The sequence below is a fragment of the Telmatherina bonti genome, assembly GCF_933228915.1.
Source record: "Telmatherina bonti genome assembly, chromosome: 5".
Classification (NCBI taxonomy): domain Eukaryota; kingdom Metazoa; phylum Chordata; class Actinopteri; order Atheriniformes; family Telmatherinidae; genus Telmatherina; species Telmatherina bonti.
This window is the reverse complement of record NC_136623.1, coordinates 8,932,865-8,951,735: the sequence shown is the minus strand read 5'-3', so window position 1 is coordinate 8,951,735 and position 18,871 is coordinate 8,932,865. Positions and strand designations below refer to the sequence as shown.

The following is an 18,871-nucleotide window of genomic DNA, read 5'->3' as shown; positions in this document are numbered from 1 at the left end:
AAAGTCTGTTTCGTTTGGAGAAATGTGAATGCACAAATTAATTCTGATTTGGATCAAAGAAGCGGACTTGGTCCACCTCCAAACGCAGGTCTCAGTCCATTTCAAGTGGACCAAGTACAGGAAGCGGACTACAAAACTATTGTGGGTTTAGTGCACAACATCACGACTAAATGCAGCCAAAACATGCATGTAGAGATCAGATCAACCCAGACCACGAGGACCTGATCCACCAAGACCACGAGGACCTGATCCACCAAGACCACTAGCACCTGATCCACCCAGATCACTATGACCTGATCCACAAGACCACTAGGACCTGATCCATAGAGACCACTAGGAGCTGATCCACCTAGACCACTAGGACCTGATCCATATAGACCACTAGGACCTGATCCATATAGACCACTAGGACCTGATCCACAAGACCACTAGGACCTGATCCATAGAGACCACTGGGAGCTGATCCACCTAGACCACTAGGACCTGATCCATATAGACCACTAGGACCTGATCAACTAAGACCTAGGACCTGATCAACCCAGACCACGAGGACCTGATCCACCAAGACCACGAGGACCTGATCCACCAAGACCACTAGCACCTGATCCACCCAGATCACTAGGACCTGATCCACAAGACCACTAGGACCTGATCCACAAGACCACTAGGACCTGATCCATAGAGACCACTGGGAGCTGATCCACCTAGACCACTAGGACCTGATCCATATAGACCACTAGGACGTGATCAACCAAGACCACGAGGACCTGATCCACCCCGACCACAAGGACATCCACCTAGACCACTAGGACCTGATCAACCCAGACGAATGGGACCTGATCAACCTCGACCACGAGGACATGATCAACCCGGACTTGAGGAACTGATCAACCCAGACTACTAGGACCTGATGCAGCTCCATGTTATTTAAGTGAAACATGTTTTTTTTTTTTTTGTAAAGAGTAGCATGAACTCAAGCTTGGTCCAGAACAATGTCACGCCTCATGTTCCTGAACGAACCGAGTTCCCGATCGGACCGAGTCTAGTCCTGATATGAATGCACATTTAAATCCATCTTTATTTTAATACATTTAATTAATTAGACCCTCTATAAACTCCTAAAATCGCACGTACAACTTTTCAGTGTTATATCATAACATGCTGTTCTCTGTGATTAACCACAAACTACCCCAAAGAAGCGTCTTCAGTATCTATGGACCACTAAATGTTTAAAAACCAGGGTTGTCCAAGTCCACTTCTCAAGATCTACCATTATGCAACTTTCACAGGTATCTGTTCTCCAACACACCTGAATCAAATGGCTGAAATCCCCCATCCACATGCCATTCAGGTGTGTTGGAGAAGGGATGCATCTGGAAGTTAGTAAATCTTTAGAATCAGACATTGGCACTCCTAAATAAAAAGAAAGTAATCTTCCTCACCCTGTTCATGTCAAGAAGTCATTAGACTAAGACGACTACCACACTAACTAAAACATTTTACATTGAGGTACTCCAACCACCGTTGTTTGGTTTGGTTTTTAGTAAAGTATTTGAGATGGAAGAATTACCATCTCAAGACCCCACTGAAATGTTCAACATTCATGATAAAATATCAGTTTAGCATCTACTTTCTACATTTTCTGTAAAATTTCATGCAAAAGTAGGTGTCAGTGTGTACATGACTGTGATGGCTTTGTGGTGATGTTCCCCACCAGCTCAGTCAGCTGAGACAGACTTACAACTCCCCCAGGATGAAGCTGGCATACCAAAGAAATGCATTTTATTGGGATCATTAAAATTGCTTAAATACACATTTATATATATATATATATATATATATATATATATATATATATATATATGTATGTATATATATATATATATATATATATATATATATATATATATATATATATATATATATATATATATATATATATATATAAATATATAAAAGTATGAATGTATATATTAGGAGCCTCAACTACTCCTTAATAGGAAAAATGTTGTGTCTGTTCTATCAGCATAGTAAGACAAGTATATTAGTCTACATTAGTATAGAACCATAAATCACATCACTGTTCTGAACTGTTTGCTCCATTAAAATGGTTTCCTCTCGCTGATCATAATGGTTTCAGCAAAATTAGCATTTCTATGCACTGAAGTATTTATATAAAGTAATTAGTGTGATTAATGGTTTACATTTTACTCCAGTAAACCTTTTCTTTGACTTACATCTGAATTTTTCAAAAGCACGGAACTACAATCATGCATTTGTAGTTAAATTAGGTGCTTGACTACAGCTAGGTAATGACCACATACAGTAATTGTGTTATTCTGGTTTGCAAATCTGATTTTTGAGATGGAAATTCACTTTTTTTTTTTTTTTAAATAAAAACATGCTTGTCCATGTTTCTGCAGTCATTCATCATACAGGCCTGACCATCAGCTGTTTGACGTACTTCACAGGGGTTCACACTTACAGACAACAGACAAAAACACATCATTTCACCCCATACTGTCTTTTAAAATGGGTTTCCATGGTGAGACGGGATGAGACAGTATTGAGGGACGCTGTTTGCATACACATGTGAATGTGTGTGTATGTGTGAGTAACTGCTCAGGCATTGAAAGGCCTTTTTATTTTTTTGCAGTGAGCAGAGACCTCACCTGAGCCACAGTGTCAGATATGAAAGAGATATTGAATTTTGGGGAGCTGCTCACAGATGCAGCTGTCATAACTCCTACTTTCAGCCATATTGTGGGAAGTGCCTGCAAAACATTTGACAGGCAAATAGATACATCCAGACATGTACCATGACAGATGAGCACACCAATTTACACACACACATGAAAATGTATGGATTAGGCAAGATTTTTCTTGTATATTAAACTGAAAGTAAACAGGATACAGGACCTTTGTGTGGTTTTAGTTCCATACATACAGAGGACTGGAGCAGATCTCTGGACTGGGACCAGGATCCCACAGGTCCCTCAGGACCCAACGCAAATCTTCTGGCAGTTTTCAGGGTGTATTGGGCAGTAGTGGGTGGCCAAGAATAAACAGTGGCTCCAAACCAGAGTCTCTTAGCAACATCCTCTTTCCGCACGGCAATCTTAAGTAGGACAGATTTTATTAAACTGTCTGAGTAATTCATGTGTGTTTTGCAGCCGTTGTATTAATTTACAGCAGTCAAGCTTTTTTTAAACATGTCTCAGGGTTTGCAGTTGTTTATAAGCTCTTGTTTAAACTTAATGTTATCCATAAGTTTCCAAAAGAACATAAAGCTTCTTTATGGACAGAATTTCTCAGTGCAGCTGAAGTGTTGATGCGATCGGGTTTGGTGGCCTCAGGCTTGAGTTTCTGCTTCATGCAGATAATGTTTTGTTGGTTTCATCAGACTGTCATCTTCAGTTCTCAATAGAATGATTCACAGCTGAGTGTGAAGCAACTGCTATGAAGATCAACACCTCCACATTCATTACCATGGTCCTCAAAAAAGGGTAGCGTCTCCTCTTCAGGTCTGGAAGGAGGTCCTTCCCCATGTAGAGGACTTTAAGTATCTCAAGGTCTTGTTAACAAGTGAGGGATGGATGGAGTGTGAGATTGACTAGTGGACCTGTGAGGGGTCTTTAGTGATACAGACTCTGTATCAGTCTGTTGTGGTGAGAAAAGAGCTGAGCCAAAAGTCAAAGCTCTCAATTTATCAATTGACCCACGCTCCTACCCTCACCTATGGTCACCAGCTGTGAGTAGTGACCAAAAAGCTAAACTCATTAATACAAGCAGCAAAAATGAGTGTTCTCTACAGGGTAGAAGCTGGATGAGGTGGTTGAGGAATCTGGCTTGAATGCCTCCTGGACATCTCCCCAGTGAGATGATGCCAGGAGGAGGACCAGGACACGCTGGAGGGACTACATCTCTCAGTTGGCCTGGGAATGTCTCAGGATCCCTCTTGAACACAAGTTTGCATGTAAACAAAATGGCAGATAGCTTTGCTACGTACTCCCCCCTCTAGTGGTGACCTCCAGTATTGAACGTTTTGGCTGGAGCCTGCTTGCGTTGTTTGCAGCAGGTATAAGCACAAACGTAGCTAAACGTTGCAGTGTACGCAAGCATACATAGCAAGTGTGTCCCAACCCTTAGACTATTGCCCAAAGCAATCCTGCATAAGCAGCAAGAAATGTATGGATGGATAAACTAAACACCAGAAATACCAGTCAAAACAGAAAAAAGAGCTACATTTACAACACAAGTGCAAAAGCATGTTAGCTAGCAGAGTACAAGTCTAACATTTCTAGATCTATGCTAGCTGTGCAGAAACATTGGCGTTACATAATTTTAAATCTAAATCAAATGATAGGAAATATTTGGAGATATGCAGTTTTAGCAGTAAGACAATATTATGGCATAAATTACATAAATTATAGAGATTTTTTGATGTGGACCTGCATGGAACAGGATAAGCTGCGAGAGCATCAGTTGTCTAGCAAAGTTTTATTCACTTCTGGGAAAAAAACGTGTTCGAAGCAGGTTTTTTTCTAATGGTCCTGACTTCTGTGGATGCCCACTTCTTTTATTTGCCAAGTGTTCAGGGTTTACAGTTCCCATCTCGCAGTGTAATTAGCTCTCCAGCATGTTGTACTATGAGGTTTGACACGGAAGCATGCGTCTCCTTCCCTTCCAAGCTGCAGTCAGAGGACAGACCCTACATGTGTTTTCTCTTAGCACACCCAATTTAAAGCATGTTTTGGCATCAGAGCAAATGTAAATGCACTCAGGTGGTTAAAGTGAAATCTCTCTAAAAGCTTCAAGCTTGAATCAGAGAATTCCTTCGCTGTACCTCAGCTAAACCTGAGAAGTCACTCCCAGGCATGTTTGATAAATAAAAGTGTAAATTTTCTTATGCAATGTCAGCTCTGTTCTCAATGAACTGCTGCAAAAAATAAAGAAAAAAAAGGGTGTTTGCTCTGAATGTTGCGAGCAGAGCAATAATTCCTCTGTCATGCCTGAATACGTGTCCGGCTGCATTAATGTTGAACTAGAAATCATTTCTAGAGAAGGGAATGTTTATGTCCCAGATTTGCTTGAGTCCAGAACATAAGAATGAAAAAGATGTTTATCAGTTTAACTTGTAATACATCCAGGCATTTGTGGAGAATAAATATGTGTTAGCCAATACTATCAGAAGATTAAAAAACAAGGATAAATTAGGATTCTTTTGAATACATTCCTTCTCACTTATATTTTCATCCATTTAGGATTTGATTTCATCTAAATCAAATGAATGAATAAATCTTTGCAGTGGCAATCATCCCCTGCTATGCAGTCACCAGCCTTTGTTCCTTCCCTACCAGCTGAAGTCTGCCTGGCAACCCGTAGGCACCCGCCTGCCAGCTGCCACACATCTGGCTCCACAGGGAAGAGCCACATCCACCCTCCACCCATTACACTCCCTCACCTCTTCCTCCCTGGTTCCCTCTTTGTGCACGTCTCTTCGTTCTGTTTGAAATATAGATAAGCTGTCAGCGGCCGGTCTGCAGCTGTCTGAGGCAGGGTCTGGCACGCATGTTTAAATCATGTCACCAGGCATGACCGGGGGCAGGGTCACTTTCCGGCCTGCCAGCGGTCAACTGGGCTTGAACATACGGTTGTTGATCCATGTAGGAGCCCGGAGATGTGCTCATTTGTGAATAATTAATGTTTTCATACTGAAAGTGTTTACAGATAAATTTTCTCCCTTCACAACAGCAGGCTTGAGGGATGTAATGCATTTTTGGGGGATCTTTGATCACAGAAAGATGCATAACATTGTTTTTGAGGACTTATGTAAGGGATAATGCCTGACAAGGTGTCCATTATCAGAAATTAATGGACGACGCGGTCGCCGAGGGTAGTTGCTTCTGCGAGGCAACCGTATAAGACATGTTGCCAAAAAGCATTATTACAACAAAGAAATATCTAGATAACACAAATGTACTCACTTTTAAGCCTAAATTTGTTTATAAAAGTTATATGATTGTGTTATTTTGGGATCAGTTTTACAAACTGACTCGTACTTAAAGTCACACCCTAAATAATTGCAAATATGACAACAAACATTCCTATATTTACATGTTTAAAGTATGTATGTTCACAGACTAAAAACCTAAACCTGCATCACTTTATATGTGTCCGTTTCCAGTCATGTGGAGGCAGCTGAGTGTGTAAGTTTCATGTCCAAACACACATTGGCAGCTGAAGCAGTGGTCCTTCCAGGTTGGACAAACATATTTGCATTCCTTTTAACGCATTTCACATCAAGCCTGCACTTGATGCACCTGACATTTGAAATGAAGAAAAAGAACAAAAGATGTCATTTTTCTGCACAGAAATGATGAGACGCAGCAGTTTGTTTTAATAGCACCCCTGCTTTAGTTTCTTTCTCTTTGTTTTTCTTATAAATACTTTTTTTTTTAACTAATTCAGTTCTGTTCTTGTTGCTTCTTGTGTTTGTTCCTCATTTGTTTTTGTTCTTAGCTGATCAGCCCTCGTCTTGCTTCCTGCCATCCACACCTGATTTATCATTTATTATTCATTCTGCATACACACACAGAGTTCCTGTGCCACCAGCTTCACAGCTGTTTGTTTTTGTGCTTTCCTAATGAGCGAATGACCACAGCTTATTCCTGGTTTTGACTTTTGACTTGTCCTTGGATGTAGAGTCCATGGCGGCTCTGTTTTGTGTCTGCTTCCTGTCTGTAAGGTCGTTTGATGGACTCCACCTCTTTTCCGTGTAATAAACCTTGTCTTTCTGGATTTTACTGGACTGTGTGGTCCGTTATTAAAAGATGCAGCAAAGAGGAGTTTTGAACCAGTCCTCATTCTGACTGCATGGAGGCTTTATTATGTTGCTGTTATTGAGTCTTGTGTTGATGCTGCTATTTTAAAGTGCACTTCGAAGAACTTCTGCAAAAAGGTTTTTACTCTGACTTTCAGTGGCTTTTGTCTGTTTTAAGGAAGACTTGATGTATTGTACAAGCAGTGGAAACTATGTCCTGAATTCTGTCTGGCAGGCATTACGACGACTTGACTTGCTGGATGTTTCTGGTGTGAGCTGACAACCAGTAACCTCATGACTGACTGACATCTTCCAGGACAGGATCTATTGACATGATAAGACTGGACTAGTTAGCGTATCTAAAAGCTTTTTTATTGAGCGTTTACTGAACATCTGTAGTTTCAGGGCAAGTCCTTTCAGATTTTCTCCGTCGAGTTACCATCGTTCTGTAACCACGGTAACATTTTTCATCCATTCCAACTATTTCTACAGCTAAGTTATAATTTTAAGCAATGTAGCCGACCTCCTCTCCTCTAGTGAAAATACAGTTTATTTTTACTAAACCAGTTTAAGAGAAAGTGTCAAGTTAGATTTTTTTCAGCTTTTAAAAAAATTGTCAAATCTGCTCCAACTTTTATTCCTGTGAATGCAGCCATTATGTCCAAGGTTTGAAGTGCAAGTCGGCTTTTTCATGAGCCTTATTTTAAGTTAATGTGCACTGCAGTGTGGTCAAAGTCAGTGTTATTGTCATAACCATTCTGCTACTACTGCATGTAGCTGATGCAACCATAAACATCTCACAAAACGACAGCATTAAAAAGTAATGCAGGAATGTTCATAGTTCACAGCACACATACATGCAGTCCAACGCTTTTTTCCGTACCAGTAACAGGGCTTAAAACACAACAATTCACTTGAATAAAATAAATGAATAATAGGAAAGTAACTTAAATCAAGCAAACCACCAAATGAAGCAGCAGTTTGCAGATTGTAATGTTGCTTTGCTGTTTCACATCAACATCTCTTAGTTTTTCCGGACATTTCCTTTTTACTCTACAGTTGCAACATAAACTGAAAATTGGATAAAAGATCAGAAAGTTATTTTAACAACAAATGGCTGCTCAGCGATTTGTTTGGTGTTTGTGGAGCTAAAATAGCTCCTGTAGCGAATCGCTCCTGCTGATGCAAAGAGTGAAAATAAATCACCATCATCGTAGCTCAGAAACACACTCACATCGTCATCAAAATGATCAAATTCATCATTGTATCAGATTAAGGTCAGCCTCGTTTGTTAGCCAAATCTAAGACATGCGTAGCGGCAGGGGGTGTAAAACTGATTTTATTGCAGTTTTCTATGATAAAGTTGTCACAGATCAATCAATAAAACACCACAAATAAGCCGATAATTAGTGTTGCACCACAATGCATGGCTGTCTGGAGAAGGAAGCAATGCAAAGTAATGAAATATGTTCAGGAAATGTATTGTAATCCATCAATAAACACAAAATACTGACAAATTATCGCAATGCTTTTCATTTAAAGTTGTGCTCTGTAACCTTCTGACCATAAAACTCTGTGTTCCTCGCTTGTTTGATCATACATTTACATTTATCGTACATTTCTGGAGCTGTGTTACCCAGCAGGCTGAGAAACTGCACCTCACAGCTTCCAAGTTTCGCTTCACGCATCGCATCACATGCTAGCAAGTGGTCGTTTTGAATGCATGTCGTGGCTGTTTCAGCAAAGAAACCCAAGAAGACAATATCAGACTGGAAGAGGAAAGGGAATGAACAGGAGTCAAGATCAGACTCGCTGGAGGAATCTCAGTACAGGAAGGTTGCAGATGGATGCAGAGTTAGCTACCGATTGAGTGGCGGCATTACTGATGGAAACTGAAACGGTTCTTAAATGCATCTTTAAGAAACATCAATCAGGAATCAGGAACCTACTGAACGGACTATTGTTAGAGCTCCCCATGTGTCTCAGATGAGTGTTTACAGGGGGCCATGCCCCCCTCATCCCCCCTGTAATTCATACCCTGTGTCCAACGCAATTATATTGAAGTGAGAAACATCTTCAAGGAAGAAACGTGCTGATCGATAAAAACTTGGCAAAATTCTAATTGTAATCGACCAACAGCAGAACTCAGTAAAAGTAAAACATTCCCACGTGCACAATTTGAACAAAGCGCCCCCCCCTTTCTGTCTAAGGTGAGCATTTTCAGAGGATGGAGCGTCTATAACTCAAGTCTGAAGTCTCTGAATAACAAAACGCACCTTATTTTGCTCGCACAACTTCCAGAATGCTGCAGTAACTGAGCTGAATCCCTGAAATCCCTGAAACCTAAATGCTTGTGCTTGAATTCAGCCCTTTAAAAAGCCGACCTGTGTGTGTCAGTGGAGCAGATTCTTTCCTGTGTCGTCGAGGTGCTGATTTCAGCTCCTGCGTGTCACTTGCTGTCACCCTGCCACTCCAGCTCACCGATTCTCCACGTCGCTTGCCTCTGCGCCTTTCAGTCCCAGCTGTGTCACTCCCTGTTTTCAGTGCATCTGTATCTGCATGCTTCGCCCTGCGACCTTGAGCGCGTGAGTCACGAGGGATGCAGAACAATTTTACCGAGGGCACACGGTGGTTTTTGCAAGTGTAAACAACTTATTCTCAGTCGGTGCTGCTGGCTGCACAGCTCAGCTAACAGTCAATAGGCGCGAGATAATGTTTATTCGTGCACGTAACCAGTGCATTCCCCTGACAGACTCGACGCCCAGAGCAACCAGCTCCCTCTCATCCACTTTCCCGCTTCTCGCTCTTGCTTTTCTCTGCTGCGAGTCTGTCTGCATTATCACCAGAGACAGGCTGATCCATGTAGAGCAACGAGACAGAAGGCTTGTGCTGATCGCACCTGAGTGATCCCTGTGGTGCTGGCAGGGCTCCGACGCTGGGCCTCGTCACCTGGAGCTCCCCAGACACGTTTATTTCTCAGACGCTCAACAGGAAAAGATGACAGATGAGGTGGAGAATTCTGGCATAAGGAAGAAGGGAGGATGGAGAAGTGGCAAAGGGAGGCAGGATGGAGTGAACATAAGCGATGTCTTTATTTGAGGGAGTCAGTGCATGTCTGAGAGATGTCTTCAATTGAGCGTGCACGGGTCCTAAATGGGTTTTCAGGGAGGGGGTGAAATAAAAGACCCTGTCATCCTCCTCTCTGCTTCTCCCTCTGTCTTGCTTCCTCCCTCCTTCTTTTCGCAGGGTTTGCAGCCTCCTCGCTTGCCTCTATTATTAAGGTCCAGTAATGAAATGTGGAGTGTCTTGTATTGCTGCCCGAGTCCCAGCAAACTGTATTAGCTTGTAAATGGTGTGGGAGTAATGAGAAAGCACTCAGGCCAGCTGGGAAGACTGGACCGGGAGGCCTGCATCGTGTCTGTGCGTACGCACACACCTGCACGGGGTGTGCATGTGCATCAAATGAATAACAAGAGGCTGGTTGGAGGGCTTGTGGGGGGGGGAGTTCTGTCTCGGATGCCAATCGTGGTGTAGTCAGTCTCCAACAGAAGAGCTTAAGAAATCCATTTGGTCAGCAGCACACAATCACACCAGCAGTCCAAGGCATCGATGCGGCGTCTCTATGCGGCTCACTTCATTCCAGGCTTTTTAGGGGGAATAATGCAGGCTTAGCAAAAGGATTTATGCTTTATCCCTCATGGACTGACTTCATTAAAGCAGTTGTTACATGTTGACTTCACTTAAATCTCCATCTTCTTTTAAACCCATCAGCTCTTGCATTCACCTTGATCCCTGCTAGTAATTAGCCTCTGTTTAACAGTCCGCCATTAACAAAGAAAGAGAAATAACGTGGATTTTGACACCTAAAACTGCAAAGAAGACATCATTTGAGTGGTTTAACATCTGAGATGAGGGATACCTGCTCCTTTTTTTTTAACTTGACGTCTCCTTGGAAAATGCACAAGAGCTCATTTCTTATACAAATGGCCCAAACTGCTGGCTGTGTAATAAAGAGGCTGTGTGTGTGATTGTGGATGAGTGATATGAGTCCATTTCCTGTGGCCTGGAGGCTACGGCAGAGCATGAGAGGCAAAACCCACACATTCCATCCAGTAAATACTCTTTTCATGGCTCTAATCTTTTCTTTTTCTTCTTCTTTGCAGATTTGCTGCCTAAAACGGTGGAAAGCGTCTTCATCTTCCAGGAAGCGAACGAGGGCGAGCCGAACGCGTCCGTGCCGACATACGACGCCATCGTGGTGGAGCAGTGGACCGTTATCGATGTGAGTATGTGAGAACGTACGTGTGACTTAGTTTGGAAGTGGACGTGTTTTTATTCTTGAAAAGCAAACAGCAGCACATTTAACTCCTGTCCCTTAGCGCTGCAGCTGGTGTTCACTCAGATATCGTGCCCTTCTCCTCGACTCGGGGCCCCAGCCCCTCCCCAAACAACCCCAAAGGCAGATCTGGCAAATCTGACTTCCATGTGTTGTGGTCGCTTGTCTTATCAGGAACAAACAAGCCCTTATCTGCCTGCCGATTAGTGTCCCTACTCCACAAGTTCCAAGCTGGAAATGGATTTTTCTCCTTTCTTTTTTTTTATAAGGGGTGGAAGGGTTAGACGCCGTTTTATAGCCTTTCATCTGTATGCATGTGTCTGCAAGGATTCATGTTTGCAGTGGGAGCTGCATGTGCATGTGTTTGCGTCCAGTATTTCAGTGTTGGAGTTTGATTTTTGTGTCTGTATGTGTGTCTAGATGCTATCTAGGTAATTGAATTCAGACTTTTCACAGCCTGTGGCTGTCCAAGTGTGAAAGGAGACTTTTGTCCCCCAAATGCGCCTCTCTGACTGACCAGCCCAGAGCTGATGGCCTCATGTGCCAATAAAACGACTCCTGCAGTCGTCTGGTGGGAGCAGTGCAGCCTGAATGGCAATACTGTTACAGTTTAATGGATTTCAAGGCTTCTTCAAAAACACAGAACAAGAACGATGCCAACCTTCACCAGTGTTCCAGAAGATCCAATTGACTCTTCCTCTGGGGCTTTATGGAAAACTGCTTCACGCGAGTGATCTCCACAATGCCAAATCAGATTGACACACACTCTTTAAGGGTTGCACGTCATCCCCATTATTTGTGAAAACTGCCTAAAATTTATATGCAAAGCAGTTTCATAGCCTGTTATTGTTCCAGCGCAGGATCATTAAATTGAAAAGGGGGGTATTAATTACAGATTTTTTTTCATCGGCTTTTCTCTCCGGTGCTTTATACTTTTATCTGTTCTAAAAGTCTGACAGGTAGTTGGATGTATGAAGCTCAGAGAGGAAGAGGAGGAAAACAAGCAGTTTCACCGAGGGCATGCAATCATTTATATTGTTGTCAAGTGGGAGTGTGTCATCTCCCAATTGGTGACTGTTCATCAGGGAAGAAAAAAAATGGATTTATTCTTTTTTCTTTTTTTTTTGCATAAAAATGAGTCAAATTTACAAAAAAGATTTGCATCTGAAAAGGGTTTCTCTAAAAGCATCTAATCTACAGGTGTTTTAATGCAAAGAGGAGTTTTTCATGTGATCTGAATAAAAGAGTTTAATACTGAAAGAATCCAACTCAGGATGCTAAGATGCTTCAGGTTCAACCAGTCCACCCAGTCTCTTTGTTTAGCAGGAACAAAGGGTCTTCTGGGGATCAAGGAATGAGTATTTTCAGTTGGCGGTTAATGGTTGTGGGCGGGACGCATTTATCAAGTGAACTTTGAGTTTATCAGCGAATGTTGATGGGATGTAGATGATTCATTACTTGGTCCATATTGAAGCAGATTAGAAGAGCACAATTAAAAAAGTATTTGTCTCCGCTATTAAAAAAAACATTTTGGATCACGCAGATATGAGCTCTAACATGAAAGATAAGAGAAAACAGAACATTTATGTAATTAATAAAAAAGTAAATTGAGTCATTTCAACCAGTGGTGTAGTCCAGGGTGTACGCGGGTATTCAGAGTAAACACACTTCTTTTTCAGTCAGCATTGAGTAAACCCACTTCTAAACCCCCTGTGATGCTGCTTTTACAATAACCGACGTCCCACATGTACCTACGTCAACCAGCAGCTCAGCTAAGGTTAGCCATGCTACACCGGTGCAGTTAGCCATCAGCTGCGTAAACCTTAGCCTGAACATAGACATAATAAAGATATCTGTATGTCTATGAACCTGTCTCTCTCCAGTCTGTGTGCCAGTATTGGTCATTTCAAAACTCTTCTACCCTGAAACCAAAGAGCAGAAATTATGTGACAATGAGCAGATATACTGATGGATATTTGGGGTAAACCAAACAGAGTAGTTTTACATGTCACTTTTTCTGAAACAGCGTTTTTCTGGGCTACTTTAAAAAAATGGTGAAAACTTGAGAGTATACCCACTTCTTAATACAACAGAGTGTGAGGCTGCGATCAGTTAATCAACAAACCTAAACAGCAACAGCATCAGATACGTCCAAAGCCATTGGAACAACACAAAAGCTCAAGGCAACGCAGATATTTTTACCGTGCTAACGCTCAGTGGCTAACCTGCACAACTCCATGTAAGTTTATTTTAGAGAAAGACACCAGAGATCTACCAAACCTGTTTGATTCTGCACTCGTTTAACTGTAAAAGAAGTAAACATCTGCAGCAGACAAACTTGGACAAAGTTCAATCTGGCTACAGACGATGCAGGAGGAAGCGGAACACATCCACCTGGGGTTTTAGGGACAGATGCTAGCTAGCTATGTCTCGTCTCATTTCTAAACTCATCCACCCTGATTTGAAATAAATTACTTTCATTTATAAATTGAAATAGAAAGATTTGTGAATGGTCAAGCCTTGTGGCACGCTCGTGGCGCCAGGTCTGAGTATTGGTGATCTATCATCGTAAAGCCCCAAACAATGACACAAAGGACCACTAGTCTTTCCTTGATCCCCCGAAAGTGGCACAGCCAAGGGTACCAATGGGGATTGGGCCTTATTGGTTTTATACAGGAAGTAGTGGTGGACTTGGCTTGTAATCTTACTGGGAAATCTCCAACATTTGCTTTTCTTTCTTTGTTTTTTTTTTTTTTGGTTTTTCCAACCATTCGAATCCTGAAGATGGTGACTTCAGGCTCCTCTTTCAATCATAAAAACAGAGGGCAAGATGAAGATTTTTAGAACAACGCATTGTTGTTGTGGCTCATTAGCCGTTAGCTGGAATCAAAAGGAGACGAGTGAAAGCATGCCAGAGTTTGCAATGAACTTTGCTGAAGCTTTGTAGATGACTATTTTACTTTGCTTGGGTCCATCTCTTTCAGATTCTGCTATTTTGCAAGTAATTTATGGCTCAAGGGGGTGATAAAAGTTGTTGCTCCTGTCTTGTTTCACTTGTCTTTGTTGACAGGAAGGAAGAAGCTGAAAGCCACATGCAAGTTGAGCTAATTTCCAGATCAGCTAAAGTTTTAGCTTCATTCACCAGGATGAAGCTTCTTACAGTCTGGCTCAGCTGCTGTAACAACAAAGGGAGCCAGACACAAGGCGGTTCTTTACAAAAATATTACCTATCAAGGAAACACAAGTTAATTGTGTGAAGGTTTGCATCAGTGTTGCAGGTGGTGCATGGATGTATGGAAATGTGTCTGAATCAAAGCTATAGGAGCCGATTTCTTTAACTGCATTCTCATTGGTGCTGTTAGAGGGCACTGTATTGTTACCTGGGCAGGTGACGCATATAGGGGGAACGCGTCACTGGTTTGGTCGATGTTTGGCCCAGAAAGGCAAAAGATTTTTGACCTCAGGGCGCGAGACGTGTATATGCCACAAAATTCTTGCAAAGGAATAAAGATTGATTAATCTCAAATCAAGTATCTGAGTGGATGTCAATCACATCAAAGCGGCGCGTCAAACCACTCTCGGGCCAAAATATCTCAGTAGCTTAGTTTAGACTTAGCTCCTTCTAAAGACAAAACCAAACCAAAGGAAAAGAGCAGAATGTGCTGTGTCTGCACAGGTCAAGCCTGCAACACCCCGACTACAGGCTTTTGTGCTTAAATAGGAGGCAGAGCAAGCAATCACCAGACGGCAACTGCGAGAAAGACACTGAAGAAAAGTGGTGGTGAGGCTGTCAGTCCTTCTGAAATACAGAATATCATGGTTTCTCTCAGTCACAATACAAGAGAAACAGCCTGCTGCAGTTTGTGGAAGGCTAAATTTCTCATAACGAGTCTTCATCCCAAATTCATGCACACAGAGAGAAGTTATGGAGTTCCAAGCTTTTTAATGTTTTTATCTACTTAATCATGTAGAAGCTCATGTAAAGTACCAGATAACTTCAGATATAAGACAACTTAACTGATAGATAATTCTGCAATCCAAAACTTAAATCTTTTTTAGGTTAGCATATAGCATCATGCAGCCCAACTTTTTAAAGGTTTCTAGTGTCAGAAGAGCCATCTGAACATGTTTGAGTTTGTGCACAGCCAGCGTGGTTTGCTGGACGTATGTGCAACAGTTGAAGAGAAAAAGAAGAAGACAAGTGATACACAGAATGTATGAAGAATGTAATATTATATTACAGGTTTGATTATGCATGAAATGTCTTTGGAGCTAAAGATCTCACGCACATGTTTCTCAAGTTAAAGCATCACAGATTCTGGTCACATACAAACATCACGACATGCTGCACCTGCCTGAAGATGCAGCACCTTTCCTGAACAAAAATGACCTGAATAGGAACCACAGAGTAGAGACGGTAAAGTGTCTGAAAATGAATAACCCATCAAGAGTCTCTGCTATGAAACTCCAATTAGGACCGGCTTCTCATCTCTTGTGTCCTGTGGGAAAATCAATACAGGAATACAGGAGCTGCCTTGACACTAATGTACTGAGAGCGCTCTTTCCCATCACTGCGCTTCACAGGAGCAATAACCAAACAAAACATATTCACTGTCAGGCTTCAGCCCAGGTTGGTCCCAGAATGTCTGCTCGCCGTCGTCTGCTGGAGAAAAATGTCTTCATTAAGAGGGACGAAGTCCTTTAACAGGAAAGTGTTGCGTTTCTCTGAATTCACGTCGGATGAAGGAACAAAACATCTACCTGTGTGCTGCTTTTTATAATGTTTTCTTTAATGACAAGATGAACAGAGTTTAAGGTTTATTAGAGCTGATGTGCAAGAGGAGCACTGCCTCTCTTTCATCCCATTTTTGTATATTTTTTTAAAAGCACCATTATCCACTCCAGCTCTGCCAGGTCCACTAGTGGCTCCATTATGGCACAAGCATGTAGTGCAACATGCTGTATTTGAGCTCTAACGAATATTCAGATTCTTCACAGATTAGGTATATGAACACACATAGAATGTTCTACTGCATGCAACTGTAATAAATCATCCAGTCTTGTTATTTACTTTACATTACGTCAGCATCATGCCAGCTTAAAACTGCTTAGAAATGATCTGCTAGCATGAAGCGAAGAGGAAAGTTTCAGACCACCTGAAGAAACTGCAGAACCTTTGATGTTTTTAAAAGGTCAAACGATAAGTTAATGCCTGGCTGATGGGATAAAGCAACTCCTGCAGCTGCCAATGCTGCATTTATTTATTGAAGGCTCCTCTTTTAAAATGCATGAGAGACAATTTAAATGCACCATGCAGTGTGATTTCTAACAGGTTTTACATCAAGCAGTTGCATATAAATAGCACACTCTTTCAGCATATCCAGTGTGTCATTTCAAAGTACATTCTGTGCATCTATTTGCATTGTTAAAATGAGAGAAATAATAGTTTGTGTTTGGGTTAAAGTGCAGTTATGCCTTCAGTGTGCAATCACACACTAAAACTGCAGAGTAATGGGACACATCTTGCTGCGTCATTATTGTGTTATTAATCAGCCTGAAATAAGGTAGCATTATTTAGCACCTAATGAAAACATGCCTTAAATCTTTTATATAACACGGCTGTGACAGTTGCTGTGAGGAGGGAACAGATAGAGCTGTTCACACTAGCAGCCTTTCACATGAACTGAAGGTGTATCTTAGTTTACTGACAGCTGGCTGTTAAGGTGGGTGAATTCAGTTGAATGACATTTAAATATTCTTTCGAGATGTTATATAAATGCAGTTTCAGGTGAAAAACAATCATTCAAACAAGTTTTGGAAAGTTGGAAATGTGGCTAAATCATCATGTTTTGAGATTATTTCTGTAGGTCAGCTGACACCACATGCAGTGTGGTGTCCGTCTGGATTAGACGTGTTCTTCTGGCACAGGGTCGCCAGTACGGCACTATGATACAGCTATATACACACTAGCTTCAGGACGGAAGTCAGACTTTGCTCGACTGCACTGTGTTCAGATGCGCGCTCTATTATTTGCATCACTTTTTCTATATTTGTAATAAATTACTCATATTTAACCACGTCATTGACTGCCTCATCTCTGAACATCGCGGTGTCGAGGCTCTTCGGTCTGCTTGGACAAACCAGGTTTGTGAGGAACTCTCCATCTCAGAAGTTTAACAAACACACACACCTTTCTGAGCTGGTGTTCCTAATCATTTGGAACGCGACAGCAGCAAATCATGTCCAGGATTAGATTTGTCCTCCTGTCTTGGGTCTGTCAGGTATTTTAGCCTGAATGTGTTCTTCAAAAACGACATGACAAGGACACGAACGGAGAAAAGATGGACTGATTACCGCTGTGTGACACTTGGCTTGTGGACTGATTTGTGACTTTGAGAACTTGCAAATATACACTGTGTTACACAGCTAAATAAATCTACAAATGCACAAACTACAAAAAACAAACAAACAAACAAACACTTGAACCTTTCACACTGCAAAAACTGAAATCTAAGTAAGATTAAAAATCTTAAATTGAGTTCACGTGTGCTTATTTTTTTAAAGGTAAGATAATTCTTAGTTTTCATGCCAGGAAATTCCTCTTGTTACAATGTATTTTTTTACTTTATAAAATTTATAAAATAGAGTATACTTTATAAATTTACTCTATTTTATTTATTTTAAAATTTATTTAAAATTTACAATAACATTTAAAATACATTTAAAATATATTTTAAATTTATAAAATAGAGTATATTCTATAAATTTACTCTATTTTATTTATTTTAAAATGTATTTAAAATTTACAATGAAATTTAAAATACATTTAAAATTTAGTTTAAATTTATAAAATAGAGTATATTCTATAAATTTACTCTATTTTATTTATTTTAAAATTTATTTAAAATTTACAATAAAATTTAAAATAGATTTAAAATTTATTTTAAATTTATAAAGTAGAGTATATTCTTACAGAGTATTTTTTACCTGTTTTGGGAAGTCTTGACAAGCCAAATTTTCTTGTTCTGTTGGCAGATAATTGATCTTATTTTAAGCAACATTTACCTCATTTTTGTATATTTTTTTCTTCTTTTTTTAAGGCTGAGTTTTTGCAGTGCACAACTTTTATCTTCAGGCTCGCAAATCTCACAGTTTCATGGTCAACAGGCTGCTATGCAGACAGATTGTTACATACATGTGCACAAATTGCCTGTGACACACAGACAAAACTGCGTTTACACACAGATGCATGAGGGGTTGGTTGTGAGAGTGTGCACGTCTGTGAGCCTCGCATCTTCATGCGTACATGGTGCATTTAAGTTCTGGTGGGAAGTTGGGTCGTCTCGAGTTCTCAGGAGAGAAAGATGCCTTTTATGACAGAGCGGTTTGCTATTAGAAACAAAGGTGATCTGTGCACGTGTGTCTGCTTAGGAGCCTAGAGGTAAAACGTGAATGTTTATGCTTTTTTTTAGAGATTTGCACACAAACCCACACAATTCTAGAGATTTGTGTGTGCATTTGAACATTTATGCACAGTATGGTTTACACAGTTAACTAACCTTGTTTTACACACTTACAGTGATATTAAGTGTATTTTCTCTCATGTATTTCGTGAGGATCCTTGATCAACTTGATGAGAGCTGCAGTCCTGCACGATTTCAGTGTGTTTCTGCTCCAACACACCTGACTCAAACAGTCATTGTGCAGAACCT

The 18,871-nt window shown here is 40.9% G+C and overlaps 1 protein-coding gene across 1 annotated transcript in view; it reads left to right on the top strand.

The window, feature by feature from the left end:
- Positions 1–18,871, top strand: part of rftn1b (raftlin, lipid raft linker 1b) — a gene marked incomplete at its 5' end in the record, with an annotated part of 156,991 nt that overhangs the window by 112,328 nt on the left and 25,792 nt on the right. Inside the window, one exon of the mRNA XM_079241438.1 lies at positions 10,987–11,105. Within this exon, the coding sequence (XP_079097564.1) occupies positions 10,987–11,105 (119 nt within the window). The remainder of the gene's footprint in view (positions 1–10,986; positions 11,106–18,871) is intronic.